At 36.4% G+C, this 24,113-nt stretch overlaps 1 protein-coding gene across 2 annotated transcripts in view; it reads right to left on the bottom strand.

Annotated features, from left to right (window-relative positions):
• Positions 1-3,418: 3,418 nt before the first annotated feature.
• Positions 3,419-24,113, bottom strand: part of LOC124791521 (33 kDa inner dynein arm light chain, axonemal) — a 56,096-nt gene continuing 35,401 nt past the window's right edge. For both annotated transcript variants that reach the window (XM_047257866.1, XM_047257867.1), the window contains exons 3-6: positions 20,549-20,681; positions 20,293-20,438; positions 5,148-5,345; positions 3,419-3,642 (exon numbers count right to left, since the gene is read on the bottom strand). In XM_047257866.1, coding sequence (XP_047113822.1) covers positions 3,601-3,642; positions 5,148-5,345; positions 20,293-20,438; positions 20,549-20,681 — 519 coding nt within the window. In that variant the 3' untranslated portion in view covers positions 3,419-3,600. The remainder of the gene's footprint in view (positions 3,643-5,147; positions 5,346-20,292; positions 20,439-20,548; positions 20,682-24,113) is intronic.

Here is a 24,113-nt window from a genome sequence, read left to right as displayed (position 1 = left end):
TCTGGGACTGCAGCAGTTCACAGAATATTAATCATGGTAAACTGTTCATAATAACGCAAATTGTCTTGCCCGACATCATATTGCACATTTTGTACAACAAATGATGTTGTTGTTGTTGTTGTGGTCTTCAGTCCTGAGACTGGTTTGATGCAGCTCTCCATGCTACTCTATCCTGTGCAAGCTTCTTCATCTCCCAGTACTTACTGCAACCTATATCTTTCTTTCATTTTATATCCTCCTTTCAAGACACTGCCCATTCCGTTCAGCTGCTCTTCCAAGTCCTTTGCTGTCCCTGACAGAATTACAATGTCATCAGCGAACCTCAAAGTTTTTATTTCTTTTCCATGGATTTTAATACCTACTCCGAATTTTTCGTTTCTTTCCTTTACTGCTTGCTCAATATACAGATTGAATAACATTGGGGAGAGGCTACAACCCTGTCTCACTCAATTCCCAGCCACTGCTTCTCTTTCATGCCCCTCGACGCTTATAACTGCCATCTGGTTTCTGTACAAATTGTAAATAACCTTTCGCTCCCTGTATTTTACCCCTGCCACCTATAGAATTTGAAGGAGAGTATTCCAGTCAACATTGTCAAAAGCTTTCTCTAAGTCTACAAATGCTAGAAACGTAGGTTTGCCTGTCCTTAATCTTTCTTCTAAGATAAGTCGTGAGGTCAGTATTGCCTCACGTGTTCCAACATTTCTACGGAATCCAAACTGATCTTCCCCGATGTCGGCTTCTACCAGTTTTTTCATTTGTCTGCAAGGAATTCGAGTTAGTATTTTGCAGCTGTGACTTATTAAACTGATAGTTCGGTAATTTTCACATCTGTCAACTACCGCTTTCTTTGGGATTGGAATTATTATATTCTTCTTGAAGTCTGAGGGTATTTCGCCTGTCTCATACATCTTGCTCACCAGATGGTAGAGTTTTGTCAGGACTGGATCTACCAAGGCCGTCAGTAGTTCTAATGGAATGTTGTCTACACCCAGGGCCTTCTTTTGACTCAGGTCTTTCAGTGCTCTGTCAAACTCTTCACGCAGTATCTTATCTCCCATTTCATCTTCATCTACATCCCCTTCCATTTCCAGAATATTGCCCTTAAGTACATCACCCTTGTATAGACCCTCTATATACTCCTTCCACCTTTCTGCTTTGCCTTCTTTGCTTAGAACTGGGTTTCCATCTGAGCTCTTGATATTCATACAAGTGGCTCTCTTTTCTCCAAAGGTCTCTTTAATTTTCCTGTAGGCAGTATCTATCTTGCCCCTAGTGAGATAAGCCTCTACATCCTTACATTTGTCCTCTAGCCATCCCTGCTTAGCCATTTTGCACTTCCCGTTGATCTCATTTTTGATACGTTTGTATTCCTTTTTGCCTGCTTCATTTACTGCATTTTTATATTTTCTCCTTTAATCAATTAAATTCAATATTTCTTCTGTTACCCAAGGATTTCTACTAGCCCTCATCTTTTTACCTACTTGATCCTCTGCTGCCTTCACTACTTCATCCCTCAGAGCTACCCATTCTTCTTATACTGTATTTCTTTCCCCCATTCGTGTCAATTGTTTCCTTATGCTCTTCCTGAAACTCTGTACAACCTCTGGTTTAGTCCATTTATTCAGGTCCCATCTCCTTAAATTCCCACCTTTTTGCAGTTTCTTCAGTCTTAATCTACAGTTCATAACCAATAGATTGTGGTCAGAGTCCACATCTGCCCCTGGAAATGTCTTACAATTTAAAACCTGGTTCCTAGATCTCTGTCTTACCATTATATAATCTATCTGATACCTTTTAGTATCCCCAGGATTCTTCCATGTATACAACCTTCTTTTATGACTCTTGAACCAAGTGTTAGCTAAGGTTAAGTTATGCTCTGTGCAAAATTTAACAGGCGGTTTCCTCTTTCATTTCTTACCCGTTAATCCAAATTCACCTACTATGTTTCCTTCTCTCCCTTTTCCTACTCTCGAATTCCAGTCGCCCATGACTATTAAATTTTCGACTCCCTTCACTACCTGAATAATTTCTTTTATCTCATCATAGATTTCATCAATTTCTTCACCATCTGCAGAGCTAGTTGGCATATAAACTTGTACACTGTAGTAGGCATGGGCTTCGTGTCTATCTTGACCACAATAATGCGTTCACTATGTTGTTTGTAGTAGCTTACCCACACTCCTATTTTTTTATTCATTATTAAACCTACTCCTGCATTACCCCTATTTGATTTTGTATTTATAACCCTGTATTCACCTGACCAAAAGTCTTGTTCCTCCTGCCACCGAACTTCACTAATTCCCACTATATCTAACTTTAACCTATCCATTTCCATTTTTAAATTTTCTAACCTACCTGCCCGATTAAGGGATCTGACATTCCACGTTCCGATCCGTAGAACGTCAGTTTTCTTTCTCCTGATAACGACGTCCTCTTGAGTAGTCCGCACCCGGAGATCCGATTGGGGAACTATTTTACCTCCGGAATATTTTGCCCAAGAGGACGCCATCATCATTTAATCATACAGTAAAGCTGCATGTCCTCGGGAAAAATTACGGCTGTAGTTTCCCCTTGCATTCAGCCATTCACAGTACCAGCACAGCAAGGCCATTTTGGTTAGTGTTACAAGGCCAGATCAGTCAATCATCCAGATTGTTGCCTCTGCAACTACTGAAAAGGCTGCTGCCCCTCTTCAGGAACCACACGTTTGTCTGGCCTCTCAACAGATACCCCTCCGTTGTGGTTGCACCTACGGTACGGCCATCTGTATCGCTGAGGCACGCAAGCCTCCCCAAAAATGATAAAATAATTAAAAAAGACCATACAATACCACACAATTTGGCTTCTGCTATGCCTCAACATATAAAAGTATGAGACTATAAGAAATGGAGTAATTTGTGACACTCCCTTTTACAAGGACTGCTTTTGTGCTACCAGATGTTGCAAAACAACTTCTCTTGAAAAAACTTGCTTTGGCATGAATATATGTACAGAAATTGGAGCGGAAGTAACAGTTTATTCCATATAAAAAAGTTTTTGCCACAAAGTATTTGTCATTTAATGTACAAAACAACAAAAGCTTTGTGATGAAACATGTGATGAAACACGTGATAAAACAGTTACCCATGATTCAATTCCAACTACAAAAAGTCTGCTTACATCTAATCATCTGGTATACAGCTTAGGTAAGTGCAAAAATGCAGTCATGCTTTTCTGAATAGCCAGTTTATTTATGTCTTTTCTTAAGACAAATCATTTTCAGGAGAAAGTTCGCTACAACCAGTTGCCTAACAGAATGCTACAAAGGCAATCATTATAAATCTGCAGGACAATGATGTACACTGCTGTAGGTGACGTGGAAATTAATAATAATCCTTGTATTCTCATTACTTTTTTTAAAAAAAATGTTCATTTTTCTTTTTATTACAATCACTTCTCTTGAAAAAACTTGCTTTGGCATGAATATATGTATAGAAATTGGAGCTGAAGTAACAGTTTTTCCATACAAAAAAGTTTTTGCCACAAAGTATTTGTCATTTAATGTACAAAACAACAAAATCTTTGTATTAAAAATAAAATTTATCAGCTTTTAAAAGATTATCGTTTTCTCTTTGGTGCAATGGCTGATTCCAGTTGAGCCTGTAAAGGAGAAATATTTGTATTACTACAAAGGAAAAATGTTTTAAGGCAAACTCTTAACATAATATGTGGAACAATGAACATTAACATGAATTTCCAAAAAAATCAGCTTATATAAGCACTACAAAATAGAATGCAGGAATCAAGTTAAGGCAGATATAAAACTGATTTATTGATGTAAAGAGAAGGTGTCATTTAGAAAAAGACACATGAGTGTTCATCTCAAACTCTTAAATATGAACAATATTCCACTCCTCAATTGGCAAAATAAAATCCACACATCAGGATTCCTTCCATTAGGAACGTGGTAGTTATTTTGGCTAGTGCCTAGCCATTATCAATACACTATTTTCTAGTCTCAATACATGTCAGTTCACTGTTGTTTGGGCATCAGTCACAGTTCTTTGAATACTGCTGTATAATAATCCATACTTCCCCACCTCAGTAACACAGACAACTGTTATCAAACCTAAGGAAATCCTTATTTCATGCTCTTCAAAAAATGAATATTCTAACGGTGGATGAAAATAATTCCTTGTTTAATCATGCAATATCTTTACATTTGACTAACTTTGTTAAGAATCCTATGTAAAACCCAAACACAGAACCTGTTAAGGAGTTCTTCTCAGACTAGGGGGTCTGTATTCTATTGTAGACTAGTTTCTCATATATTTTTTAAAAATGACGCTGGAAATGAATTCCATATGTAATTACTTATTATTTGCTCATCTCCATACTTGTGTCTGTGAGTAAGTACTGCATGTATCAGTTTTGCAGTAAGAATATTTTGAGTCAAGAAGTGACTCGAAAGGTAACTGAGGCAAGATCTCTTAACTGTAGTATAAAGTTGTAGTATTTTTGTGGACACTCTTTTCTGGCCAATTCATTTTGCTAGCCAATGTTTTGTATAACATTTATAGTCATTGGATATCTGAAACTGATACATATTTGCAATATCAAACCAGTTTGTGGTATATATATCAACTTACAATGCATGATGTAGAAAAAAGGAGAGCAAGACAGGAACTTTAAAAATGTAGAAAGGGCAGATACTGATTTACAATATTAATGACATTGTTCTTGTAATGAAGCACACATGGCCTTAAGTGCTTGCTTTTTCTATGTCCTTTCTTTTCCCCCTTTTCTTTCTTTCTTATATTAGAAAACTGATTTAACATCCTGTCGAAGAGAAAGAGACATCAAAGTAACTGGGAGTAAATTCTAAGGAGCTATAGTAAAATCATTCTGTAATGATAGATTATTTGAGTATGGCCACAATTAAGCAATTACTTATGCTTAAACATTTTATCAAAATACAATGGTAGAGAGATGATAACCCAAATTCTTGACACTTTATAACTTTGTTAGCAAAATGACTGTGCTACCAAAAATGAATGAACTATGTAACATAATAATGCTTTCTAGTATCAGAATACTGAATGAAACTGAAAAAAAACATCATGCACACTATGAACAAAGAACACATTTTTGCTTAAGTAACTTACCTTTAGCTGTTGATTTGTCTTTCTCAGAAATTCAACTTCTTCAGTGTGTTTCTTCTCTTCAGCCTGTTGCATTTCCTTTGACCTTCGTTCTACTTGTTCTGCCTTTTGCCTGAGTTCAATAACCTGCTTTTCCAACTCTTTTTTTTCTGATTTCAGTGTCTGAACCAACTCTTCAAGATCACCTTTACTTTGTTCTGCCTGTTGATAAGTAACACCAATACCTATTAGCTTTATTAGTTTCTTACAGCCCATTAAGTGTGTTTTGGTTGTCACTTTTAGAGGTTACAAAATTTTTAACACATAAAGCACATTAACACAGACTGTCACATTACTTTACTCAAAGTGAGCAACAAAAACCAAATCTATAATGAAATAACTACCGGACACTGTGTGTGGAAGACTCTCACACAACTAACATGCCTACAAGATGCATCTGCCACTAAGTACTGACTGTTGCTGCCATTCCTCAGATGGCTACAAGTCGGTGCAGTATACAATTCACTGGAGTGCAGAATGGTGACTACAGTTGCGCTAGCATAAAATGTCTTATTAAATTGAGGAGAGAACAGCTAAGTTGAAGCCTATATTCATTCTTGATTGTATGAAGAAAAAATGTCAAGTGTTTACAGAAAAATTTCTCAATAACACTATCCCAGTGAAGAGTAGCATACATAACTTAGTTACAAAATAGTGTATAACAATTTCAGTTTCAAATACAAAATGAAATAGGTGACCTTTTATTAGAAATCTGCTGGCTATTGCTGATACTGAAAGACAAATTACTGCCAGTCCAAAAAAAAATTTGTACACAAGTTATCCCAGCAATCTGGTGTTAAATACATAGTGTCATAAAATTTTTCCTGAATTAAAATTGTAGTTATACCGTGTTACAACTGTGACAGAACTGAAGCAGACAGACAAACTGAAATGAATTGATTATTACAACTGACTTCTCAAAAACATTGTTGGTGGACATATAGACCTGATGTCATATTTCACATCAGATGAGGCGTGGCTCCATTTATCAAGCTATATTAATTCATAGAATACCAGCTATTGGGAGGTGAGGAATCCTCACGGGATATTAGAGCACCCACTTCACAATGAGAAAATTGGTGTTTAGTGTGTCATTTCCAATAATTGTACAGTGGGACCAATATGTTCCAACTGGACTGCCGCCATACAGAACTTTACCTCAAAATTTTCAAAGAATTTTGAACATAATTAACTGGTAATGAAAAAGAATACAGTTTCTTCCAACAAGATGGAGCAACACATCATACATCGAAGGTTTCACTTAATTGCTTCCAGCAGCTTTCACACATGAAGTAGCCAGACTAAAGAACTTTGGTCTTCACATCACATGCTAAAGTAAAATGTTTATGCATCAAGTGCACACAAAACACGCAGACACCCAAATGCAAACAGTGTGTGCTTCGGTGTTTATGTGTGTGAATGTGTGAGCTACTGCTGGAAAAGACCTAGTGCTTGAAAGCTAGTGTGTATGCTATTTTCTGTGCTCCTCACAACGATCTGCTGTAGGTGAATGGTTGCCTTTCCTTTATTTTACATATTGCTCCGTCCATGTATTCCCATTATTGTTATACATAACTGTGAACTTCCAACTACAAACTGGATCATATCTGTTTTGATATAGTGCTTCGTCTTCTTCTTCTTCTTGTTATTATTATTATTATTATTATTATTGTCTTTCTCTGCTTCAGTTTCTTATACTGCAACTTGCCAAGGATTAGGCTACAAAAAAGCCTATCTGATGTCCCTTCTTATCCATTTCAGTCCAGGGGCTACTTTATGATGATGTTCACATCGAAACTGGTATCACAGACCATGAGGCATAGTGGCAACCATCATTACCACGGCAAAAATGACAACTAAAACAACTAGAAAAATATACATGTTCAATAAACTTGATAACAAAGCAGTAGTGTTATATCTCAATGAGGAACTTGAAACTTTTAGCACAAGACAGGAGCATATAGAGGAACTATGGATCAAGTTCAAAAGAATAGCTGACCATGCAGTGGGTAGACATGTTTCCAATAGAACAGTTCATAATGGGACAGACTCTCCACTGTAAAGAAACTTCTAAAGAAACAGAAACAGCTGCACAGTAGGTATAATCAACACATACGACTATAGATAGCGAGATGCAAAACAAAATGCATTTGGCTGTCAAGAGAACAATTTGTGAAGCCTTCAGTGACTACCATAGCAGAATATTGTCAAATGATCTTTCACAAAACTAAGAAATTCTGGTCAAATGTAAAGGCTGTTAGTGGCACCAAAGTTAGCGTCCAATCACTCAAGGATGATAAAGGAACTGACACTGAGGGTAGCAAAGCAAAAGCTGAAATGCTTAACTCCATTTTTAAATGTTCCGTTACAACGGAAAGCCCAGGAGAATTGCCCCAATTTAATACTTGTACTATTGAAAAGATGAGAAAAATAAGTGTGCACTGACACTGAGAAACACCTGAAAGCATTAACTCTGAGCAAAGCTACAGGGTCAAATAGAATCTCTTATCAGATTCTATACAGAATTTGCAGCTGAGTTAGTCCTTGATTTACTTATAATCTGTCACAGATCCCTTAAACAAGAAATTATTCCCAGTAACTGGAAGAAAGCACAGGTCACACCCATTTACAAAGTAGTAATAGAACTGGTCCACAAAACCACCATCCAGTATACATGACATCTATTTGTTGTAGAATCTTAGAACATATTCTGAACTCAAACACAATGAGGAATCTCAATCAGAATAATATCATCCATGCCACCAGCATGGATTCTACACACATCAGTGATGTGAAACCCAAGTTGCATTTTTCTGCATGACATACTGAATGCTATGGATCAAGGCAGTCAGAGAGATGCAGTATCCCTTGATTTCTGATAATCATTTGAATCAGTACCATATATATGATGCCTATTATCAAAAGTTAGGATTTCTGGGTAGGGAGGATGCAGCAAGTTATCTTCGATGGAGAGTCACTGACAGATATAGAAGTAACTTTGGATGTACCCCAGTGATGTATGTTGTAACCCTTGCATGAGGTGTTGTGAACCATAAGGGCCCAAAGCGTACTGTCATCAATTTTGAAATTGATGCTTCTGACGTCTGTTGATCTTGTGGTAAACTAGTTTTGTTTATATCTGTAGGCCCATACTGTATACATGAACAGCTGGCTCACCAATTTATCATGTAATTCATTTCCATATGGGCCCAACGCACAAAGCATGCCTTTGTTGCTTTTCACTGGTCCAGGGTTCGCAACATAATTTAGTGTCTATATAATGTTTGTATGTAGTACTGGTAGCAGTAGTAGTAGTAGTAATAGTAGTAGCAGTACTTCATAATCAGAGGTACATTGACAGTTTTATCTGAACCTCAAGTCAGAGAGTGTGCTTAATGATAATGATGATAAAAAGGACCACAAAGTGCTGAAATATGTCATAATTGTGTGTCTGTGTATGTGTGGTGCATTTAGTATCTGCTCTAAGTTCTGAGTTCTAATTGAAAGTAATTTTTGGAGAGCAAGAGAAATACACTGAGGAAAGCATTACATTTATTTCCTATGTTATCAGCACTATAAATATCCTGCCACTCTTATCCTTTAACCCTTTCGTGGGCAAAATTATTGAGCAATTTTTTTAATGAATGGAGAGCTGATGGTAGTTAACAGATAGGTATATTTATCATACAGAATATCAAATTTGCTCCAACTGTGAAAGTGAGGTCACACAACAAGGTGGGAAGCATTCTTCCCACTGCCCTTCCTTGGAGTTAAATGACAAAACAACTTTTAAAATATATGTCATATTTATTTGAAAAATTTACTTGTCTTGTTACAATGATTCTTCACAATTACTTGCCATGAAATTTTCTGAAACATGGGTCTATGCAAAGTGGTATTTGACAATACGTACAAACACAGCGAGTGCTCTTTTCTGCAGCTTTGGTACTACAATGACGGCACCTTCAGTAGGTTTCTCCTAAAATGGGTTGATGCTCCCCTACAGCCATATGACGAACATCTTCTGGTACTTTACCCTTTTTCCCCAGAAAGACAGGTTTCTGTCCACGGCTTTTTCGTGATGAGAAGCCAGTGATCAATTGTCTGGCTAGATGGATCCTGTATGTGAGCTGATCATGCTGTCCACTTTCTCTTTTACTTATTTTTCACAGGATAAAACTGTTCACTACAGCAACATCCACCAGGAAATAAAATATTCTGTGCCACCATTTTACAGAACGTCAGCCAATAGCATACCTTTCTCGTAATTGAACAAACTTATTGACACCACCCATTATTTTGTTATATTCTGCCACAACTTCAGGACAAGAAATCTCTGTACTAGTACCATCCTTGTTTTTCCTTTCCACTGTGGCTGTTTCTCTTGGGTCATGAATTGAGGAAAGGAAAGTGACTGGATGGTTATTCATCCATTTTACTGCAGAAATGGCTTCTTTTTGTTTCAAACTGGAATTCTCCTCATTCCAATTTTATGTTTTCCTTCATAAATTTGGGTAAATCTTTCCTGTTGGTCTTCACTGTTGCACATCCATACACACCCTTCTTCAAAAGTGTAGACACCAATTTCATGGTGGTGAAGAATCTGTCAAATGCAACTACATTATTTTTATTATTTATTTCCTTTGTTAGATCTACTACAACCCTTTCACCCAACATCAAGTCACTATCTGCCTATACTTGCCTTTGTAAACATCAAAGTCAATTATATATCCAGTGAGTGAATCTGACAAGCACCACACTTTGTAGCCTCGTTTCACTGGCTTCATTGGCATATACTGTTTCATAGATGATTGTCCTTTGAAAGGAATCATCGATTAATCCACTGACATAAATGATGAGGGCTCACAATTATTCTTACAGCTCTGCAAAAGCTTTTCAATCAATGGCCATAATTTATGCATTTATCATATTCTGGATGATTTCTTGGCTTTGCAGTTTCGTTGTTATTACAGTGAACATTCTCTACAATCTTTTTAAATCTTTTACTTGTCATTACATTAGCAATTGGCTCTACTTTTAGTATAGGATCTGAACTCCAGAAGTCAGAGAGAGCAGGAAGTTTATGAATTCTCATTACAGTAAGACATCCTACATAAGCTCTCATTTCTTGAGTAATTGTGTCCACCCAGGTTTTTGACGGATATCTATCGCCACGATTTTGTTTTGCATACAAGTTTGTTTCATTTACAATGAGAGTGAAAACATCATCATCAAAGAACTTAGAGAAATAAGTGAGCTCCCGATCATTGGCACTACAGAGAAATTTTGGTTTTCCTTCCATTCGTGTTTCAAAGTTGTTCTTTACATTGTTGAAGTAAGAACAGTCGCCGTTCCATTCTTCTTCACTTTCACTGTCCAACGGGTCACTACTGGCAACAGCTGGAAGCACGAATAATTCACTGTCATGTTCATCACCATAAATGTCTTGTCCCACAGAAACATGCCTTGAAGCACTGGTGACGGTGTTATCTAGAACATTCAGTTCATCTGCAGAACCGTCATCTTCTTCAGTTTCTGAATCACATTCATTAGGTAATGAAAATAATATATTGCAAATTTCGTCAACATGTTTGAGATTGTTGAGGTCTAGGAAATGAGACATCTGAAAGGAAAGCAATGCCATGAAATAGAGAACTGGGGAGTGTAAAAAATACTATGAGAGATTCAACAGAACCAAGCACTTGGTTTGGTATGGTAAACTTGACATTCTTTAGTAACATAATGATCTGTGCATTATTTCTGAAACCCACTACGTCAAAAATGTCAAGTAAATGTGGTAAAATATAGAAATATTCTTTCTAGAGACGTAAAACAATGGGCTACCAAAGAGGCAGTGGGAAGGATACTACAAGTAAAGTCCACAAGTAATGTAAGTAAAACACATTTTACAACAAAAAGGGAACACCAAATAATAAGACACCATAGCAAAAATCAAAATTATTTACCTTATGCTATAGCTTTGAGGAAAAAATCACAAAATGTCATGCAAACAGCACTGAAAGGCTCCTCTTCAGAGCAACACTCAGCTATACAATGCCTCTGCGCAAAAACGGCGGGTACTTCTGATTGGAAGTAGTACCATACACTGTTCACTAGGTGGTAGCACCACACAGAGGTGGGAACTGTGAATCCCACGGGACTAGGAGTGAGTTCATTGTAGTGGGAAGCATGTCTCCCATGGCTCATGAAAGGGTTAATGAGGTTTCAAAAAGTCTCTGCTGCCACTGGATTAACAGTTATAAATGATTTGTAATCACAGAGTATTTCAAAATGAATATGAGGGTTTCAAGGCTTTGTAGCACATATTATATTCACCTTATAATTATAAATAATACACCAAATGGAAGAGAAACACAAACAGTTTTTCTTACAATTATTCAGTATAAACACCGATCACACATCAAGTCGATAGGTGAGTTGTTCCGAAACGTTGCTCAATGAGTCAGGAGTAACTGTTGCAATAACACTGTTTCTAAGTCGGATAGATCAGCTGGTATCAGAGGCACATACACATGATTGCGTCAGATCTTGTGTGAACATTGAGGTCATGCATAAAATGCTGTGTCAACCGGCTTCTTGTGCCCAAACCACCGGTCGGATTCAATGTCATTTAACCAGTCGCATACTGAGTTATGCCAGTGAGGTGGTGCACCATCTTGCTCCCAAGTAGAGTTATGTTGTTCAGCTTCTTCCCATTGAGGCACGTGCCATAGCTGTAGCACATCAAGATAAGAAACATCAGTTACAGTTGATTCACCAAAAAAGAAAGGCCCATAAACTTCCCCCAGGAATATTTCTTGGGGTTAAGTGAGAAAGACTCACATTCATTCAACACATTTTTCAGTCACTCTTTGTCATTTCATACTCTTTCCATTGCGCACAAGTATACAAACAAAACTGTTTGAGTTACTCTCTCATTTGGTGTATTATTTACAATTGTAAGTTGAACGTAATAAATGCTACAACGTCTTATAATTAGTATGTTCATTTTGAAACACCCTGTACATCAAAAGTTGTGCTACTGTTCTCCTGTATTCTAGTTAGAAAGAATACAGTCTGCATCAGATGATATAAATTTAGGAGGAGCATGTCACATTCAGCAGTGTGGCTTAAGGCTATCTGACAGGAACTCAAGAAACCTCTTACACAACTAACGAACACAATATTCTAGGAATGAATTTTTCCAGGTTGCTTCAAGACAGCATTGATAAAACCAATACTTAAAAAGGGAAACAAATACAAACCAGAAAACTGTAGATCTATAGCTCTTCTACCAGTTATATCAAAAATATTTGAATGAGCTTATGCAAAGAGACTCACTGCACTTCTCACTAACCAGTTTGGCTACCAGAAAGGCAAATGCTCCACAGATACTAGCATCAATCTCATCAAGAATGTCATAACCAACTTAGACCCTACAAGTAAATATGTAGGAGTATTTATGGATTTAATGAAGGCATGTGACTATGTACAGCACAAAACTTTAGTAGGGGAATTAGGAGTATGTGGTACAAGAGGGACTGCAGTGGACTGGATCCTATCACACCTGACAAAGAAAGCACAAGAATGACAGAAGAGAAAATAACATCTGAAGCATGAACTATAAACTTCTCTGTTTCAAAGGGGTAATTTGGTCCATTGATTTTCATTTTATACACAAACTAGGTTAGCATCCGCCAGTTCGCCCTTGGCTCATGTAGAATGTATGACCTACAAAGATTTTTTTCTCTTTGTTTTCATTTTTATGTTGTTCACAAATTGCAACACCTCCTAAGCTTTTCACATAAATTAATGGTATATGAGCATGGTCTTTTCCAAATGTACTTTCGACCAAAAAGTAATTCTGGTCACTGGAGTCCAAGGTTTTTGTTAATCATGCCTTTTGCATTCTTGTGAAAATATTTCGATAGCAGCTTTCAACCCCTAACAAATATTTATTTATATCTAACTGAGAAGTGATTTCCAATTTTCATAAATTTAGCTGTAATTTTTTTTAATTTAACGTAATTTTCTTAAAATTTTCATCCTCTATTGCACTCCTTTAGCAGCCGAGAAACACTGAAACACTCATTTTTTTTTTAATTTCTATCTGAGAAGTCAAATGCCAACTGTCATAGATGTAGCCTTAAAAATCCTTTAGTAATTAATTATTTTCAAAAAAGCCTTCATCCACTATTTTATCCCCTTAGTCATCGAATTTCCATAAATGCTGAAACAGATCTTTTTTTTTTATTTTCTGAGTGTGAAAGCAAATACCCGTTTTCATAGTACTAGTTAAAAAATTCCCTAACAGTGACATACTTTCAAAAAGGCTTTCATTTCATTAGGAATCCCTCTAGGAGTACAATTTTGGACAATACCTTCTTAAATAACGCCTACACATAACATCCACACCCTCCAAACACCTAATTTCTATTCTTAGCAATTTGGGCTGGGTGATGATGAGTCAACGAATCAGTCTGACCTTACTTCACCCCTTAGGGGTTGAATTTCCAAAAACAGAGACACATAGTTTTTCATCTCTGAGAAGTCAGATAACAGTTTTCAAAGATAGCTTTAAAATTGATTTCACAATGAAATATTTTCATAAAACATTTCACCTTCTATTTCACCCCCTTAGGGTTTGAATTTCCAAAAACAGTAAGATATGTATGTTTTATTTCTAACAGAGAAGCCAAATACAATTTTCTTTAGATTTAGCTTGAAAAATGCTTGCATAATGAAATATTTTCATAAAAACTTTTATCCCCTGTTTCATCCCCATAGGCACTGAATTTACAAAAGCAGTGAAAGGTATTTTTTTTATTTTTAACTGAGGAGCCAAATTTAAATTGTCACAGATTTAGCTTAAAAAATACTTTCATAATAAAATATTTTCATAAAAAATCTCATCCCCTATTTTAGCCCCTTACGGGTTAAATTTCCAAAAATACTGAAACACATGTTTTTTATTTGTAACTGAGAACTCAAATACTAATGTTCAAAGATGTAGCTTGAAAAATATATTAATAGTTCTAAACAATGATATATTTTTAACCTTTTATTTCACTCCCATAGGGTTAAATTTCCAAAAATTCTGAAACACATATATTTCTTTATTTCTGACTAAGAAACCAAATATCCATTTTCTTAGGTCTACCTCCAAAATTGCCTTGAAAGCCACACTTCTCAAAAAAATCCTTCAATGCCTACTTCACCTCCATATGGTTGGAATTTTAAAAAAAACCCTTTCTTAAATGACACATACAGTGTAAGATCCATACCTTCTGCTAATTGCAAGTTTCTATCCTAAGTGGATTCGGCTGGGTGATGAGGAGTCATCACTCAGTCAGAATATTGCCTTTTATACATAGAGATCACTTCAAAACATTATTAATTGTGGTAAAATAGTTATTTATGCATATGTTGCAACTATACTGTTCATGGATAAAGACATAGAAAATTTAGAAATAAAAGCTAACGTAGAAATAAATAATGCTATTCAAAGCTTTACTGAATTAAATTTGTGTAACAATATCACTAAAATACTCTGTGTAAATTTCAAACTAAAAAAACTTTGTAGTGAAGACATCAATGTTTGCACTGATCAGTGCATAACAGAAAACTCCACATAACAAAATTCCTTGGAACAACAATCAATGATAATGTAAACTGAGATAAACACATTGATTATATAAGAGGGAAAATCAGCTCATACCTATATGTACTGCTCAGACTCAGCTATCTAAAAAACACAAATATTATGAAGATGATAAAATGCTCACTAACCCATTCAGCATTAAGTTATGACATAGTTTGATAGGGAGGTACCTCAAAACAAACATTAATAGAATTTTCAAGTTAGAAAAAAGAGTGATAAGGATGATAGCCAACCTTATATATCGAGATATCGATACTGTCATTCGATTTGAGTTACGAATGTGTTGTAGTATGGTCTTTGGCTCAACAGATGTTAGTACTGAGTCAGTATTGCGAAAACAAGATTGCTGGAGGACGCTTGACATTCGAGCAACGAAAATGTATTGTGAAGTGGTTTGTGATATTCACAAAGGAAGATCAGGAAGACAGCATACAGCTACAAGTCCTGCTTCGTTGGCTCTCATATGGGAAATGTTTGTTAATTCTCCACAGAAATCTGCTAAGCAATGTGCACATGAAGTGAGGGTTAGCAGTACAAGTGTACAAAGAATTCTGAAAGCTGCAAAGTGGAAAGTTTACATTCCACAATTACTGCACGCAATTAGTGATGATGATCCTGACTGCCGAATGCAATTTTGCGAATGGTATCATCAAATGGTAACTGATGACAAACAATTTATGATGAAGGTAGTGTGGAGTGACAAGGCACAATTTAAACTTAATGGAACCATGAATCGACATAACAGTGCGTACTGGGCAGAAAATCCATATGTTTATGTGGATAAAGCAGTCAATCTACCAGGGGTTCATGTGTGGTGTGGATTATCATCTAGGGGCATAGTATGACCCATTTTCTTTGATGCTACTGTCACTGGAGAAGTGTACCTGGAAATGTTATGCACATCAATTTTGCCAGGTATACATGCACTTTATGTAGCTGATAAAGAGGTCTTCTACCAATAGGATGGGGCACCACCACAATAGCACCTAGCCGTATGAGCTTTCCTGGATGACAGTTTCTGGGGGCAATGGATTGGATGAAGAGGGTCCATTGAGTTCCCTCCATGGTTGCCAGATCTAACACCTATGGACTTTTACTTGTGGGGAACTGTGAAAGATAATGTCTATCAATGTAAGCCATACATGCTGGAGGAACTTCGCCAGGAGATTACAGCAACAAGTGCAGTGATCGCCACTGTAACACTGACTGATGTAGTTGCGGCGACCACTCATCATTCTGTTATGTGTATAGCCACTAATGGTGAACATTTTGAACATTTAAAGTAACCATGTGCTAAACTGAAGGTTGTACAATACATGTGTTCAATTATTAAATACAAAATAAAGACATAAGTAATACTTTTCGTTCCTTAAAGTGTGTACACATTTTTTCTGGTGGACTCTGTAGAATCAAGTGGCCAGCATTTAAAGATCCTAACACTACTCTGCATACCCTCATACAAGTTCTGTGTTGGATAAAATTCAAGCATGCTCCCGACACTCAAAAGAACAAGAAATAACACAACCATGACAAGAAACAAAAAATATTTTCAAAAAATCTCTCAAAATTTATTTGAGAGAAAACTGTTACTATAGTATAAATGATTTTATGAGTTTCACAGTCAAACAGTCTTACAGTAAATTAAAGTGCACTGCAATTACCGAATCTAAAATAACTGTCACTTATATTTACAATTACAAATAGCACAAATGATGTAAACAAAAACTGCAGTCTACTACAAAATAAGCCTAGAATTTCATTATAAAAAGGTCATAACTTACTAAATGCTTAGTAAAAACCGTGTACTTATCAGTGCTTGAAATATGATTATCCAAGATCTATAAAATGTTTTTTGTCTATGGATACAATAAATAAATAAATGTTGCTGCCACATTTGTAGCAAAAATTCAGCAGGATTATAACAACCGTATGTGTTAGACTACATTACATTACATTAATACTTGTTCCACAGAGCATGAATTGGACATTTTGTAATGATGTGGAACATATCTGTGTAACATAGGTATTCCTTACACAATATTAGCACATGACCAAAGATATTTATGACAGCATAATTCATCCCTTTCTGTGCCAAAATCAGATTTAACCCAGAATAGTGAAGATCATCCTTCCTTCTAGTGGTGTAGCTATGAATTTTGCTATTATTTTTTAATTGGGATGGGTTATTAATAACAAATTTCATAACTGAATATATATATATATATATATATATATATATATATATATATATATATATATATATATATATATATATATATATATATTTTGTGGAGGTACCATGAATATCCTTAGCTCCTTAAATAAATGTGTGCAAGATGATCTTTGCTGGGATCCAGCTATCATACTGATTACATGTTTTTGTGCAATGAACACTTATTTCCTTAACACTGATTTATCCCAAAATAAGATACAAAGGTAGTGAACAAAAACAAGCATAGTAAGCTAATTTACTTATTTTTTTATTGCTAAAATTTCTAATAACACTAGCAGTATAAGCACCTGAACTCAAAGATTTCAGCAGATCGTCGATGTTTTTCTTCCCATATTGTTTCTCAACAATGCACACACCCAGAAATTTTGAATATTCTGCCTTAGCAAAGTCTATATTTATCAATGGTGTTATGCCATTCACTGTACACTATTGTATATACTGTATTTTTCTCAAAATTTAGTGAGAGTCCATTGCACAGAACCACCTAATAATTTTCTGAATGATGTAATTTACAATTTCCTCAGCTGATTCTTGTTTGTTGGGTGTGATAACCATACTTGTATCATCGGCAAAAAGAACCAGCTTTGCATCTTCATGAATAAGAGTGGCAAGTCGTTAATACATATTAAGAACAATAAGGGACCCAAAACTGAACCCTATGGAACACCATTCTTGATACCTCTGCAATTACAGGACTCTGCTGATTTTTGCAAACTATCTGCATTCTTCCAGTTCAATATGAATTAAGCCATTTGTGCATTATCCCACTCATACCACAATACTTAACCTTATCTAGAAAAATTTTGTAAGTCACACATTCAAAAGCCTTTGAGAGATTACAAAATATCCCAATGGGTGATGTTTGCTTATTCAGAGCATTTAATATTTAATCAGTGAAAGCATATATACCATTTTCTGCTCAAAAGCCTCTTCTGAAAACCAACCTGACATTTCGTTAGTACTTCATTTTTACAAATACATGAAGCTACTTTTGAATAAATCACTTTTTCAAAAATTTTGCATAAAGCTGTTAGAAGTGAGATTGGGGGGGTAGTTATTGGCATCAGACCTATCCCCTTTTTTATGCAATGGTTTAACAATAGCATATTTCAATTTATCTGGAGAAATGAACTGTTTCAGTAAGCTACTACATTGTGGCTAAGAATATGTTGGGGACAAGCTTTTAGTACTCTATTGGAAATACCATCAATTCCATGTGAGCTTTTACTTTTGAGGGAACTTATTATTTTCCTAATTTCAGTAGGAGAGATGGGTTGAATTTCAGTTTTATCAAATTGCATAGTTATTGATTTGAGTTGAGTTGATTTTGAGGAAGAGATCAAACAGCGAGGTCATCAGTCTCATTGGATTACGGAAGGAAGTAGAACGTGCCCTGTCAAAGGTACCATCCCGGCATTTGCCTGAAGCGATTTTGGGAAATCATGGAAAACCTAAATCAGGATGGCCAGACGCGGGATTGAACTGTCGTCCTCCCAAATGCGAGTCCAGTGTGCTAACCTCTGCACCACTTCGCTCGGTCATAGTTATTGCCTCTTCCATATACAGCCTTGCATTTTCGAATGAATGAGCCCTATTTTCTCTACAACACATGTTAAAAATGATTACAAAAAATATTTTCTACTTCTGACTTTGTGTTAACAAACTTTTCATTGAGTTTGATAGAAATACAGTCTATTGTGCCCTCAGTTGCCCTGTTTGCCTTTTGGCAATATTCTAAATCGTTTTAATTTTATTGTCAGATGTACTAATCTCAGACATAGCGCACATATTCCTGGAGTTTTTAATAACTTTTCTTAATACAGTGCAGTAGTTTTATAATGTTTGTTTGTTTCTGGATTATTACTCTTTCTAGCTATAAGATACATTTCCCTTTTCTGTTTACAAGATATTTTTATCCCTTTAGCAAGCCATGGCATTTTAGATGGTTTGTTGTAATTACGTCTCACTGTTTTCTTAGGGAGACACTTTTTCGAATACACTCACAAAGGTATCATGAAATAGGTTAAATTTTAAATTAGCATCAGGTTCCCCGTACACCTCACCCCAGTCTAACTGTTTCAGGCTTTCCCTAAAATTTACAATTGTTAAATCGTTAACTGAACACACTATCTTGGAGGACTGTTTTCATTACTGTATGGAGCTATGTCATATGATATGACAGACCTATCAAGGTCTATAAAAACATTACCTATCAGTGTGCTGCTTTCCTGTACTACCTGAGTAGGAAAATCAATAACTGATGTCAAATTGAAGCCGAGCAAGGTGGCGCAGTGGTTAGCACCCTGCACTCGCATTCGGGAGGATGACGGTTCAATCCCGCATCCGGCCATCCTGATTTAGGTTTGCCGTGATTTCCCTAAATCGCTCCAGGCAAATGCCGGGATGGTTCCTTTGAAAGTGAATGGCCGACTTCCTTCTCCGTTCTTCCCTAATCCAATGAGACCGATGACCTCGCTGTTTGGTCTCCTCCTCCTAACAATCCAATCAAATTGAAAGAACCAAGTAATACTTCAAGGTCAAGCTTTCTATCAGACTCTTTCAGAAAATCTCCATTGAAATCCACACAAACAATAATTTGCTTCCTTCTGTATGACTGACAGCACAATGAAGAATCCAATTTTTCAAGAGTAGCTGAAAATTTCCCAGTGGGGACCTATACACAGCTACAATTATAGAAGTATCATTATTTAGTTTAAGCTCACACACATGGTTCTGTACATTGCTCTACACAAATTTTTTTTAGTTTATAATTTTTTAACACTATGATAATTTTAACATATATGGCAACTCTTCCTCTCTCCATAGTGTCTCTACTTACATGTGCTGAAAGCTTATATCCATCTATATCTACCTTTTCCATATCTGTGATTATATGATGTTCAGACACGCATAGTACATCTATTCCACCCTCAGTTTCTAAATCTTCTATAATGCAGTATTATATAAAGACTCTCATCCATATTTTTATGTGTAGATATTAGTTTAGTTATATTCTATATAGAGTTATCTGAATATAACAACCACTCTTTTGTAGTGAGATATAGTTTTCTTTTTGTTTAATCTTGACGCTAAACTGCAAATACATATCTCCTACTGTAGGTAATTACTGACATGAAAATATGCACTGGTTTCTTTATAATAAATTATTTCAATTATTATGTATAGCTTTCACTCCTGTGAACATATAAACTCACCATCAAGGCTTTTCTCATGCCAAAGGCAATGCTGCTTTCATAGAGAGTTTGGTATGCAGCAATTGTCATGTTTATGTCATCTCGCACTCGTAACAGAAGCAGACCACGTTCTGCACAATTGATAGTTACTTGTCGAATCAGTTCATCTGGACAATGGTGGTGTTTCAGTTAAGACAGAAATTAAATTTCAATGATGCTTAACAATGTCTGTATTTCTAAGACATTTGTGGAAACAGGTCTGATTTCATATACATACCAAAACACTGTGAATACAGTTCTCGACGAACAGGACATATTCCTGATTCACGAGCCTGCCGCTGTTGTAATAACATATCCAGCTGTTCTTGTAAGTTTATAACATCAAGGCGAGTTGCTGGTGTGCTTGAGACCTGCGGAGTTGTTTGACACTAAAATCTCATTACAAGTTATTCACATCCAAACTCTTGACAAAACACTTAGTGACTGACAAAATGGGGAAATAACTGTGTCTTGTGACTTATTCTGACAGCACAAGAAACGTTCAGTATTCATACTGGGATCATGTAACAAAGATAAGCTATTAACTACTTAGCTACATAGTATATTAAGCACCGTATTTTATGGTTGAATGGCAAGGATTCTAAGATTAGTGCCTGTCTTCAGCAACCATATTTAATATGACAGGAAAGGCTAAATTTCAATCACATTCTATTGCTCAGTAAAGATTACTGTTCATGGTTCACCTTCATTTTTGTTGCAGTTTCTCTAACACTGCAATTGATACAACAGCTACAACGCACTGTTGTCTGCGGATAACTCCAGAGAAGTAATATAAGAAATAAAATTTCTGATTTCTGTTGATACTACTGCAGCAAACTTATGTGACACATCTGTCGAACATTCAATAACTAAATCTTAAGTTATTACATCTTTTGCTGATGCAGCATGTTGTTTCTTCTTGTCCAGTCCCTAATTTGCTTACTGATGCAGAATGAGATAGGATGGTTCTCACAAAATGACTGCTAAACAGTCACCTGGCCCCAAGAATTAAATACATTAGGAATAAACAAAAAATACAAAAGAAGAAGTATAAAGCTCTGTACAAGTATATTTACTTGCCAAGTACAGCCATTTTCAATTAACAACTGAATTTCAGTTTCTTTTAAACCTATCTACTATTGATGTTCACCTGAAAGACAAGTTAATATGAGGGGTGTTCGAATGAAACTGTATGAAACAATACTGCTAATTGAAGGCATTGTTCAAAAGTATTCACCAGAGGCCTGAGCATAACTATACCACAGACTCATAAGATGAAGGATTCCCTGTTCCCAGAATTCCTGTGGCTATGACTGGAGCCAGTCCTCCATTGTTTCTTTCAGTTCATTGTTCAAATTGAAGTGCTTCCCTCTGAGATGTTTTTGTAGTGGAAGGAACACATGGAAGTCACAGCGTAACATTTCCAGGCAGTAGGGTAGATGCTAAAGCTACTAACACTTGAACTTGGCCATTATATATTGTGTGACATTGGACACACGTGGATATGCTTTATTATGGAGTAGAACTAGGCTATGGAGTGTCTCATAATACACATCACTATTAATGGTTTTTCCATGCTTAAGGAAATCAACTAGTAGAAGACCTTGGATGTTAAAAATGATGCCAACTGAGAGCACAGCTTTCAATTTTGTGGGGTGGGGTGATGACGTTTGCTTCAATGGCATGCTGTCCCACTTTGTCTCTGGCTCGAAGTGAAGGCACCTGCTCTTGGCACTGGTGATAATCCACTCCAGGAAAGGGGGGTCTTCATCATACCAGAACAGGTGTTGCAGTGTTAACCTCATGCACATTTCCTTTTAAGGTTCACTGAGCTTCTTCAGAACCTACTGCATGTGTACCTTCCAGTAACCCAACCTGTCATGCACAACTGTCCATACAGTTCCAACACTGGCCCCACCATCACTGCCAACATTTCCATTATGACCCGCCAATCACTTCTCACGAGTTTGTTCACCTTGTCAATAAGGTTGGCCATGATTACCGTCTTTGCCTGTCCTTGTCTTAGTCATCACTCAAACACTCCTGGCCTCCACAAAAATGGCCATTCCACTTTCTCACTGACTTGTTGGAAATTTGATAACACCTTTCTGCTCTTCAATCATCGAATTTTGCAATGTGAACACCATGAGATCCTCACATGCACTGCTACATCAAATAGACAGAACACACACTTGCATGCTTCTCTCCCATGTCTTATGCCTATGCATTTGCACTACCACACCGGGCACTACATTCATGTCTCTAGATATCTCACTACATTATCCCACAGTGGAGTATGCAGATTTCAACAGGTTTGGTTGTTATGACATTTCATACCTTTTAATTTGAACACTCCTTACACTATTATTATTACAAATATTATTATTACATTCACAACTGACTGAAGGAAGGCATGTATCTGATTATATGTAACAAACCATTTTTTCTTGATGAAAGTGGCAACATATAATGGAATAGATTCCTTGAGGTACCAAAGGAACTAGAGAGGCATTCCCATCCATGACCACTGAACTGCTACCCACATTTCAAGATGAAGTGTTGAATTTGGGCCCAATATGCATGCTTCTAACTAGGTGCTGTCCTAGATGTGCTACATATCATTTGGATCAAGTGATATGGAGGGAAAATACCCTCTTACTTGTAGTCCTTCAAACATGATATGGGGAAAATGGAGTGTTATATTTCCTTGGCACAAGGGATGCACCACACCAAGAATTTTTAATGACTTGTTCTTTGGCAATAGGGTGTACCAATGTATACATGATCCATCAGTCCAGGTAACCATTCTGCATTCCTGCACTCATGCTAATCTCTGTGTCATGAGGTATGCCACGAGCATAGGTATGAATTAGATGAGATACATTTTGTACCCAGCACTGAAGATGTAGATCTAGATGGAGTGCCTGCTCACTTGTTGTCATCCTTAACATTTTGAAACATGAAAAGCCTAGTGCCTGCTTGACCTTGAGATGGCGTGTCCCATATGTGGGACAACAATGAACTCGCCATGATCAAATGAACTGATGTTGCACTTATTCCTCATACAACATTTGTTACACACATGAACAATCAGATTAGATGATGAGTATATGCCACTAATCTCATTAATTCTGTTCACTGTTAACCCAGACATTTTCAGCCTTCTTCTGCATTACTGTAAGTGTCTAAAATCAGGACTTAAGGTTTCTTTTGGTAATCTGTTTCACTCCTATGTATAACTATGAAGGAGGAATCTGCCTACTGACTTGTTCCAGTGAAGCACATTTGTATTATATGAATGATCAAACTTCTGGAAACTTCTCTGTACCACCATATTGAACTTTATTTTATGTCAATCAATGCAGTTAAAAGTAATACTGAAATTCACAAATCTATGAATCTTCATTCCAATCACTGTTAGTCCCACATCAGGCTACTAATGACACCAGTAAAACTACTTCAGTACTCAAAATTTTCCTGGACCAATGTTGTTGCTCTTCTTTGCACATTCACAAGAGCCAAACTAAAATATGATTAGAAATGATTCAACAGGAACTGTAATACTGTGGATACGTGTACTTCTCTCTTTCAAGAGAGCCCTCCGAAGGTCTTATTAGAAAGAGGGCACTGATGCATTGCTTACTTTTCTCTACTCTAGCAGTTGTAGTTTCTGAAGTAAGTGACCACAATGAACATTTAAATTTCTTCTGTGAGGTACAAAGTCACGCTGACCAGTTCAGTACTCTCATCTACTGCCTCTGCTTGAAGCCAATGAGACTTTTTTCAGTTAAGGATGGAGTGAT

The sequence above is a fragment of the Schistocerca piceifrons genome, chromosome 1 (genome assembly GCF_021461385.2).
Source record: "Schistocerca piceifrons isolate TAMUIC-IGC-003096 chromosome 1, iqSchPice1.1, whole genome shotgun sequence".
NCBI classification, from domain to species: domain Eukaryota; kingdom Metazoa; phylum Arthropoda; class Insecta; order Orthoptera; family Acrididae; genus Schistocerca; species Schistocerca piceifrons.
Note: the sequence above shows the minus strand (reverse complement) of the source record. Positions and strands in the feature narration are given on the sequence as shown.